Source organism: Plutella xylostella, chromosome 25 (genome assembly GCF_932276165.1).
Source record: "Plutella xylostella chromosome 25, ilPluXylo3.1, whole genome shotgun sequence".
NCBI classification, from domain to species: Eukaryota; Metazoa; Arthropoda; class Insecta; order Lepidoptera; family Plutellidae; genus Plutella; species Plutella xylostella.
This window is the reverse complement of record NC_064005.1, coordinates 2,477,203-2,487,963: the sequence shown is the minus strand read 5'-3', so window position 1 is coordinate 2,487,963 and position 10,761 is coordinate 2,477,203. Positions and strand designations below refer to the sequence as shown.

Here is a 10,761-nt window from a genome sequence, read left to right as displayed (position 1 = left end):
ATCTAGATAAGAGAAATTATAATACTTTCGCTCAAATTAAAAACCGAATCGTCAGCTAATATCACATTTATTTTTACCATAAGTAGTCCAATAAAATCTACTACGAGTATATATAATTCATCAATTCAAAGCTCAGATCATTAGGGCCTCCGCTGTCGCAGCCATATCTTGGAAAATCAGCAACACTTGTGTAGTTACACGTCAAAATATAGGTGCAATTCAGCGGATCCCGTTAACCAAGAGGAATTTAAGGATACACATAGATGATGCCTAAATAATATGCCTGTCAGCACAGGGATAAGTCCATAATTAAAATTAGTTATACAGTGCAGTGGATACACACATGTATAGTTACTAGATTACATTTTAAAAACCCTCACGAAACTGCAACTTTTGACCAGAAACCATTTCAAAATCTTAATCCCTGCCATTAGGAGATGCATTTCTATCCTTCTTAGCCTTATTCTTCCTCGGTGCCCGGTGCCTCTCCCTCTTTCTGCTGGAAGAGGAGCAGGACGACGAGGGGGAGGAGTCTGGAGGAGACCCCGCCTCCTCGGCTGTCAGGCCCATGGTCTGGGACTCGGGGGTGGAAGGCTCTAGAACACTGTTGCGGAGAGCCCTGCGCTGCTCCTCCGTGTGTTGTGGGCAGCGGGTCGACCTGAGGGTGCAGATGATGAGCTTGAGGTCATATATTATGTATAATAATCATATTTCGTATTTCAAAGTTGAGAAAGAAAGATTTAAGCCAAATCCTCCAAAGAAATCTAATCCCCCAAATCCTCACATGTCTAAACTCAATAACTGATAAACAAATGAGTATATCATCAAAGAAATGCTCTTGTCCTAGTAGTGTAATTATGTTTGTTTAAAGTAACAGAATAAGTAATAGAACAAGCCCCATTCAGCTCTTCTTTTTGTCACCAACATGATAAGAAGAATACTGCCTCAAAAGCCTTACCTGGTGCAGAGTTTTTTGGTGTGTTCTGAGACCACACCGCAGATGGCCAATAGCAGGTTCTTTTTCTCGTTAGCCGTCATAGTTTCATATGTCGCTCCACCATCATTGGCATCTGCATTGGTGCCGTTGTTGCTTTTGTTGTTGCCACTGGAATTAATTTTGGAAAAAGATTATGTAACATGTATTTGTGTGCAAGTGGACTAGAGTGTGTAATGCTAAAAACTGTAACATTACATTACATGCCAATGAATACAGGGGTCTTTATCCATGATCCAACCTGGATGGCTAGGCGTTTTAAGCCTTAAATCTGTAACCAGATGAAAAAGACTCACTTATGCATCTGTTTAGGTTTCTTGCTATTGTTGTTCTTCATCCGTCTCTTCCTCCTCTCAGCGGGCTGCGAGGCCCCGGCCCAGTCAGCGTCGTCCTCGTCGTCGCTCAGGAGCCCCGCGTAGGAGGTCGGCTCGCGGCTGTTGGACGCGATGCGCCGGGACGCTATGCGGGAGCTGTTGCGGCCCATACCTGCGTAATAATGAAAAGTTATTGTTAGTAAAAGGCAAAAGTTGATGCACATGAGGCAAGTTGAGTAGATATTGTTGCCGTCATCATGGTTTTGATGTATTTGGATGTTTGGCTGCGGTCTGGTAGAATCAACAGCTGGTGATGATGATGATGATAGTGGATTTGTTTCTTTAGCAGATAAACACACCGTAGCATCTCTGTAGGACATGGTAGTAGTGTTCTTGTTTTGTTCCATGGAGACAGGTACGCTGCTTCTAGATACAGTTTCCTTTACTTTGTCCGCTGTATGCTTCAAAGTGTTACGTTTGGTTTTCCTATTCATCATTTCAACATACACATTGCATCCCTTATAATTGGCCGGGTGTTCGCCTTCACATAAGGTGCACTTGGCAGGGGTGTTGTTACTCTTTGTGCATTCTGTAGTTTTATGATCCTCGGCACATTTTACACATTTGTATGGCCTCATACAATTATTTTTTGTATGACCATACTTTTGGCACCTTGTACACTGAGGAATAATGGTACTTTTCCTTGGGTCTTCGATGAGTACTCGCTGGTGGAAGATATATCTTATTTCCTTTACCAGTTTGTTGTTTTCATTTTGCTCAACATTGACAATGAAGATGTTGTATGGTTCTTTAGTACCTCTCCTTCGAATGTTAACTACTTCACCTCTTACCTTGTTACTACTCAATACTAATGAATACAATGAATAAACAAGCTGAAAAAATAGAACTCCTTCTGAACAACATGGTCATTCTTATGAACCTTTTAACAACGCTTGTGCAGAAACTACCATGAATAACTTGAGAATTGGAACATACAATATAAACGGACTTACGTCAAGCAAAAATGAACTATCAGTAATACTCGAAATAAATAAAATTGACATAATGCTTATATCGGAAACCCACTTAAATGACCACAAGGAGTTTAATTTGGATGGCTATAATATTTATGTTAGTAATCACCCTAAAGGCACTTCACAAGGTGGCTCAGCAGTCCTAATAAGGAGCAGTATAAAACATCACCTTCATAGTACATTCCAAGAAGAGTATATACAAGCTACCACTGTTACAGTGGAAGGTAGAAGTGGAGCCATCAATGTCAGCGCTGTGTACTGCCCTCCCAAACACACTGTGAGTGAGGGAATGTGGGCTTGCTATTTCAAATCATTGGGCCCCAGATTTATCAGCGGCGGCGACTGGAACAGCAAGCACACCTTTTGGGGCTCAAGATTAATCACAACTCGAGGGCGTGAACTCAAAAGGTGCTTAGACTCCTGCAAGCTGACTTCCTTATCCACTGGTGAACCTACTTACTGGCCGACAGATCCAAATAAAATACCCGACCTGCTTGATTTCTTTATAAAAAAGGGTCTCTCAGATTTATACTGTGACGTGGAATCCTGTCTAGACACAATATCTGACCACTCACTTGTCATAGGTACGTTCAGTACAAATATAATTTATAGAGAGCCTCCATTGACACTCTACAACCATAAAACAGACTGGGACGCCTTTGCAGAGTATCTCAACGAAGGTGTAGATCTAAAAGTGAGACTGAAAACAGAAGAAGATATTGATGAAGCCACTTTTTATATAACAAATAAAATACAAGAAGCAGCCTGGCGTTCAACACCTGAAATCAAATTCTCAGCAAAACCAGTAAACATACCATTGGAAATAAGAAGAAAAATCGGTGAAAAACGAAAACTCAGAAGGCAGTGGCAACTGAGTCGATCTTCTCAAGACAAAATGAATCTAAATAGAGCAGCTAGAGAACTAAAGGAGATAATAGAAGAAAATCAAAATGCAACCTTTAAAGATAAGTTATCTCAACTCTCAGCCACAAAGAAAGACAACTACTCATTGTGGAAGATAACAAAAAACTTTAAAAGGCCACAGCAACCAATTCCTCCTATCAGAACACCGCAGGGTACTTGGGCTAAAACACCACAAGAGAAAGTTGATGTCTTTGCAGAGCACCTTAGTCAAGTTTTCACACCAAACAGTTCAAATATGATGGAATTTGAAAAAGAAATAGACCAAGTGATAAATAGTGACCAACAACTATCACCTCCAATAAAACTAGTGACACCCAACGAGCTACACCGAACAATAATGAAGCTAAGCAACAAAAAGGCACCGGGTTTTGACCTCATAACTGGGGAAATTCTGAAGCATCTTCCTAGAAAGCCAGTAGTTTTCCTGACAATGCTATTCAATGCTGTCTTTCGAATACAATATTATCCTAAACTATGGAAAGTGTCGCAGATATGTATGACCCCCAAAGATGGCAAGCCACCCACTGATCCTGGCTCGTACAGGCCTATAAGCCTGCTACCATTACTATCCAAAGTGTTTGAAAAGGTGTTCCTGCGAAGATTAAAACCTATACTCGATGAAGAAAAAGTTATCCCTGATCATCAGTTCGGATTTCGAGAAGAGCACTCCACTGTTGAACAAATACACCGCATTGTGGAAAAGATACGACTGTCCCTAGAAAAAAAAGAGTACTGCTCTGCAGCCTTCCTAGATATACAACAGGCCTTTGATAGGGTGTGGCACAAGGGTCTCCTATTTAAAATGAAAAACCTGGTACCTAATTCCTTCTTCATGGTGCTCAAATCTTACCTACATGGCAGGAAATTCCAAGTCAAAATAGGAGAAACTACTTCAAAACTATATGAGATCCAAGCATCTGTCCCACAGGGTTCAGTCCTCGGTCCAGTGCTATACTCCATCTACACAGCCGACTTGCCTTGCAAAGATGATGATGTTGTTATGGCAACTTACGCTGATGACACAGCCTGTCTCTCGAGCAATAAAGACCCCATCCTAGCCTCACAGAAACTGCAAGCACAACTGGACGATATTGATGTCTGGCTGCAAAAATGGAGGATCAAATCCAGTGCCACAAAATCGGTTCACGTCACATTCACCCTACGCAAAGGTGACTGCCCCCCTGTTAACTTGGGACGGGAACAACTACCGCATAAAAATTGTGTGAAGTACCTTGGTCTGAGACTAGATAGACGACTTACTTGGGCTGAACACATCAAAGCCAAAAAAACAGAAGCTAACCTACAATATCAGAAGCTGAATTGGCTGATAGGAAGACAGTCGCCTCTCTCACTCAACAACAAACTGCTGGTGTACAAGTGCACCATAAAGCCAATCTGGACTTACGGCATCCAACTCTGGGGATCTGCAAGCAACTCCAACCTGGAAATCCTACAACGCTTTCAGAATAAAGTACTCAGGGACATATCTGGTGCTACTTGGTATACCCGAAATGCTGAAATACACGAGTACCTGGGGATGCCCACAGTGAAAGAGGAAATATGCTCATACAGCTCCAAATATCAGGACAGGTTACAGGGACATACCAACAAATTAGCGAGAGATCTACTGATGAGTGACCCCGAGGATACTCGACGGTTGAAGCGATGGCACATCCTGTCCCTCAGTGACAGAAACTAAGTGGAGATAAGCTGGAATTAGAAACCAAGGAGATGATGTTCACTGGACCATCACCCAAAACAACGAGGGATAATGAACATACAATCTGATGAAGACAGAATGTCGATGGCAGATGAGAAAGAGAACAAAACAAAAAAAAAAAAACATGAGGCAAGTTGTGGGGATGGAGTGGGAAGATCTCGCAGCTGCTGCTGCCCGAGATCGAGCCAAATGGAATCTTCTCAAAGCCCTTTGTCCCTATTGACGGATGTGAGGATGTATGTACGTAATTGTTAGTAACTACATAACCTGCTGCTTTACATACCCTATGTTTTATGATTTGTAATAGCCGCAGCTTAAAATGGACTTACCCATGCATTTCTCAAGATGAGGGGCGAACCGAGTGGCCGATACAGGACGATCACAGTTAGGACATGAGCAGTTGGAGTCGAAAGGAGTCTTCTTTAACATTGAAAAGCCAAATACATCACACTCCGGGGAGTTCACTATATTGTACGGCTCTTCATCTTCTTTCTCCCCTTCTATCAACTCCGTGAGCCCGGTTTTCAAGCCGTGGTGAGCCTCAAACAAGAATCCCGTAGTGACATCCTCCAAAAGGCTATCGAAAATAAAGCTTGCAGCGTCCACCGCATTGTTCTCATTTTTCATGAACTCGTAGAATCTAACGTTTAAGTCGGAAAGGCTAAGTCCACTTAATATTTGTACCGACATTTTAAGATATTCACAATTTTAAAACATGATTCACGAACAAAAATCACAACAGCCAACAGCCATCCACAGCCATCAGCTGTTTTTTAAACAAGGATTGATTTGATTGATTGAATGAATGAAATGAATGAACGAAAAGAAAAAAAAGCTTGCGTTGTTTGACAGATTAAAAAAAACTATTTTTACCCTTAGAATATTAACTTCTCGTGGTGGATGGGTGGAGTGTTTGGTGGTAGTGGAGGTGGTTGTACTCCCATCATGTCATCCCACATCTCACCAGACATTTCGCTTCATGGTGATTTGGTAATGCCCCCTAGCTGTACCTATCTATCTTCATGTGACCATCATCAATTATTTTTTTATTTAGTTGGTAAGTATTACATTATAGTCGGAAAACTGATAAAAACAATGTCCTGGAAAATTGCGGACTAGACCGGCACTGCAGCACAGGACCTAAAAATCGGCGTACACAAAGGGGGGCCTGTAACTTATACCCAACAGTAGTAGGTAGGCGATACAGGGCTGATGATGAAGTGTTCAGGTAGGTAGGGACTCGTTAAGGTAACCCCTTATTATACCGGTCCTACCTATATTGACTACCTACTGCCTTCGGTCATTCATCATCGAAATAGTAGGAACTTATTAGTATTGGTTCGATAGTATTGGTTCTTGGTCATTAATCCAGCTTCCAGCGTGAGTAAAGTAAGTTACCTACGTACGTGGTTGGTTTCCACTCAATTATCAGCTATTCATTTCTAAACCAAGCCTGCGAACGCCTTGTACCTACACTTAGTTACTGAATATTTTGTATTGCACAAGGTAGCCAAATTCTTGCACAACTTCGGGAGTTTTAGCATCACAGGCGATGAAGATTATTATTAAATAAACACATATTTATAAATGGTGTTCTACGGCGATGCCACCATGTAGTTCTAACTATCTACCAAATAGGTACTTACTGAATTTATTATTTTTTGCATTAAGTAGGTAGTTAGTTTTAGGAGGGATTTTGTAGGTATCCCTGAGTGCAAAGGGACTAAACGTGTTTTAAGTAAGTACTTACTTAACAAAATATTTGTCCCTTCCTATCTACTTATAAGCTAATAGGTGCAGGGTAAGACAGGGTTATAGTGGTTAGGTATATGTTAACTATAATTTGATTTAAAAGTCATATTATGATTTTGCTGAACATCCTGTATATTCTAGTATAGATGCCGTTGAGATTTTCTGGCCCACAAGTCACCTCTGATTACCCCCATGTAGTCACGTAAAAATATGTTTGTGTTTGGTATGTTTCTTATCTCGGCTTGAATAATTATATTGTTTAATCATGCCTAAAATGTATTTGTTTGTTAAAGAGATAGGGTAACTATGTGACGAAGACACTCCTATCATATCACATAAACATACCTACCTACTTATTATGTAGTCTTGACTATAAATAAATAATAATGTAGTGACAGTAAAGAGCGGCAGAAATACATAACGTTTAGTTCAACGATAGTCACGGTTGCTGCAATACATTAAAATGGTAAGTAACAGTTACTTAACTATTATTTAAACTAGCTGAGAACAAGTGTTAAAATTACTTTTTACAATATATAATAAATAATATTACACAAGGTACCTACACCTACTAAAACTTATCTCTAAGTAAGTAGCTACCTAGGTACTTAGCTTATTACCTCAATTACCTGGATAGCTAAAGATAAGCAGGTTCCATTGGAATTTGCAAAGAAATTGGAGTCCACGATGGTCCATTGTCATTTCGACACCGGTATGTTAATTAGCAATTAGGTATGTAGTTACTTAGGTAGGTAGACACCTACGCTTAAAATCCAGATGGATAAACACCCTCAAAATTATGAAAGAATGGATAGGGACCTATATTATGACAACAAATGATACCTACCTATTATACTTATTTATATTTTATTTATTTTTTCAGGTGTCATTTAAATTGAGCGGGGTAGTGCCCCCGGTGTTCACGCCGCTGAATGATGACCAGACCATCAACTTCGAAGTCATTCCGGGATACGCCCAGTTTCTGGCTAAGGCTGGGATCAAGGGGGTCTTGGGTAAGGTTTCCTCATCATCATCATCATGTATACTATCGCGGAGGGAGAGTGGGCTATGATATGATCAGCTGCAAATTATTGATAAAGTGCCTGATGAAAAACTTAATGCAATAAGTCTTCAATCGTCGTTTCTTAGCTAAATAGGTACTACACAGAGCTTGTAAATAGCGCATTTCAGTGGTTTGGTTCGCTCCACGACTGGAAGGTTATTGTCTCTTAATCTCCACTCTTAACAGGCCGGTTGCCGAGCAAATATAAATGTCTTAACTCAAATATACCCCTACCGTGGATCGAGCACCACAATGAGAGTCATAACCACTGCCACTAGGTTACTAGGTATTACTAGTTGGTAGTTATTATTCTGTACCGCTGCGTCATCCATTGCTCCTCTAACCCTCTTCCTCCATTCCAGTGGGCGGCACAACCGGGGAGAACATGACCCGCACGGTGGCGGATCGGAAGCGGGTGATCGACGCGTGGGTGGCGGCGGGGAAGGCAAACGGACTGCATATAATGGTGCAGGTGGGCGGGGCGCCGCTCATGGACGTGGTTGAGCTGGTGAGTGAGTGATGGTTTGAGCCTTGAAGGCTTTTTACGCTGTTGTAGAGAGATAAAGGATTAGGAGCGGTGCTAAAAAGTGTCTAGATAGGTACACGTGCATTCTGTAGATATTATAAGGTCTGATCTCAAATAATACCAATCTATCAACATTGTTCTAGAAAGTTTCTCTTCATCTTCATCTCTCTTATCACCTAAATCCACCATGTTCCATTTCTAAAGTCGAATACAACAAGCGATTATGAATTCTAAATGCAGGTATAGTCTTGTCAGGCACTTATCAAACATGGTACTTATAAAAACCAACCAACCTACCTCTATCCCCACCCCAGGCCCGCTACAGCGCATCAGCCGGTGTGGACTCACTCCTGACGCTGCCGGAGCTGTACTTCAAGCCCACCAACGTGGCGGAGCTCGTGGACTACGTGGCGCTGGTGGCGGCGGCCGCGCCCACCCTGCCCGTGCTCTACTACCACATACCCAGGATGAATGGCGTCCCAGGTGAGTAGAATATCAGTTTCATCACGACTCATCATGCCTCTACTGCTGGGGCATGGGTCTCTTTCCAATGAAGGAAAGGTTTATAGGCCTAGTCCATATCAGTTTATTCGACGTAAAATTTCATATTTTATTTTATTTTATAAAATAAAATATTTTTGTCGATAGTCATAAATTCATAATACTTACTTATTACTGTAGCACCACGTGAGTAGCTGGTAACCGGAAGTACTAAACTTAGTTATTCGACTATCCCATTGGATATAATATATCATATATGTATAGTAGATATATTATATCTATTGAATTGATATAGTGATCGAGGGATCTATGGATGGTCATACGGTAGTACGGCACCGCCAGGCCTACCCTGAGAGTTAGACACTCTGTAAAAAGATGGTGTTGAAAACATTATAGGTGGTAGTTATACCTAATAGCACAGCTTACATTGTTGATTTAACTAATAACTGTTGACTTCAAAATCATCACAATAAAAAACACTCTTTAGTCATTGTCATGATCTAAAACAATTTTCTCCTCCTACAGTGAACATGCCAGCGTTCGTGACGGCGGCCACAGCGCAGATCCCCAACTTCAGGGGGCTGAAGTTCACCAGCAACGACCTGGCCGAGGCCAAGGAGACCCTGAAGAGGCTGACGGGCGACCAGCAGATCTTCTTGGGGGCTGATTCGGTAATTAACTATATTGATATTTTTGCTGTATAGTTGCATAAATGTCCTACCTAGATATGGTAGCTATAGATAGGTACCTACTTACTTTATAGTGACGGAATCACAAAGTTATACAGTATAACATCATCATCATTAGCACGTAATCTTCATTGCATTCTTTCCTTGGGCTTCCTCATCCAGCTACTGCCGCTGATCAAATGTAATAGTATCCACAGCGGACCTTGTTTGCCCCGCCGGTTATTGGTTCTTCGGTATAATAATTATGGCCTGCGGTAACAATGGTTTTTCGTCGTGACGAAAGTAGATTTACCAGCGAGATTAGCTTCATACTCGCTGATTCCCTTGGGTGCGCCGGACATATACGAAACAGGTTAATTACGTCACTCGAGAAGATAATTTGTGGGAGGCTCCTTCCAAACAAGCTAAACCAACACGTATTTTCCAGCTGCAAGCGCCAGCAGCGCTCCTGGGCATCAAGTCAGCGATCGGCACGTTCTACAACATCGCGCCGCAACTGCCTCTGCAGATCTACCAGGCCATGGAGGCCGGTGACGTGGCCACGGCGAAGGCTCTGCAGGAGAAGCTCAGCTTGGCTGTTGAAGCTATTAGCGTTGAAGGTAATTAATGACATTATGGGAGATGACGATGTCGTCATGTGATGGAGATAATGCTACGATATAACCAATCAGGTAGTAACGGCGCTTGACAAAATACAAGGCAGTAACTAATGAAAAATCGGCCCTTAAAGTAATTATACCATAACTCTGAATCATCGCTTGCATTCAACGTCTTTCAGATTAGGTACTTCATAACATTTCAACATCAGCCATTGATCATCAACATCATCAGTTTTTCATCACCGCATCAAAATAACTAAGTAAGTATTCACAATCATGTGAAAGTGTCTGATTGCCGTAGATACGACAATTTTATCAGTGTTTGTGTTTTAATATTTTAAATGTAATTTTCAGGCAGCTGGGTCCCTGTGATGAAGGCTGCCATGGAGATGGTGACTGGTCTCAAGATGGGCCCCCCTTCTCTACCCCTTAGACCCATTTCTGCTGAAGCCAGGAAGAGGATACAAGAGCGACTGACCAAGCAGGGATTCTGTGCGAAGTGAAATTCATGTTGTAAATACTGTTAAGTAATACAGTTGCTGTTTAAGATTCTGCCTACGTGTCATCTCTTTGTTAATTCGGCAGTTACTAAGTACCTACTTAGCTATACTTAAATAAAAAGTATTTGGAAGTAGTGAGAATTTT

General features: G+C 41.5%; 2 protein-coding genes across 2 annotated transcripts; one reads left to right on the top strand and one right to left on the bottom strand.

The window, feature by feature from the left end:
• Positions 1 to 51: 51 nt before the first annotated feature.
• Positions 52 to 5,734, bottom strand: LOC105381855 (SAGA-associated factor 11 homolog). Its single transcript, XM_011551658.3, has 4 exons — positions 5,316 to 5,734; positions 1,291 to 1,480; positions 959 to 1,105; positions 52 to 658 (listed from the first exon to the last, which is right to left on the bottom strand). The coding sequence occupies exons 1-4, from the start codon at positions 5,674 to 5,676 to the stop codon at positions 418 to 420; spliced, it is 939 nt and encodes a 312-aa protein (XP_011549960.1). The 5' UTR covers positions 5,677 to 5,734; the 3' UTR covers positions 52 to 417.
• Positions 5,735 to 7,087: 1,353 nt separating this feature from the next.
• Positions 7,088 to 10,750, top strand: LOC105381854 (N-acetylneuraminate lyase). Its single transcript, XM_048630057.1, has 7 exons — positions 7,088 to 7,204; positions 7,622 to 7,751; positions 8,164 to 8,309; positions 8,642 to 8,810; positions 9,354 to 9,499; positions 9,945 to 10,116; positions 10,471 to 10,750. The coding sequence occupies exons 1-7, from the start codon at positions 7,202 to 7,204 to the stop codon at positions 10,617 to 10,619; spliced, it is 915 nt and encodes a 304-aa protein (XP_048486014.1). The 5' UTR covers positions 7,088 to 7,201; the 3' UTR covers positions 10,620 to 10,750.
• The last annotated feature ends 11 nt before the right edge of the window (positions 10,751 to 10,761 follow it).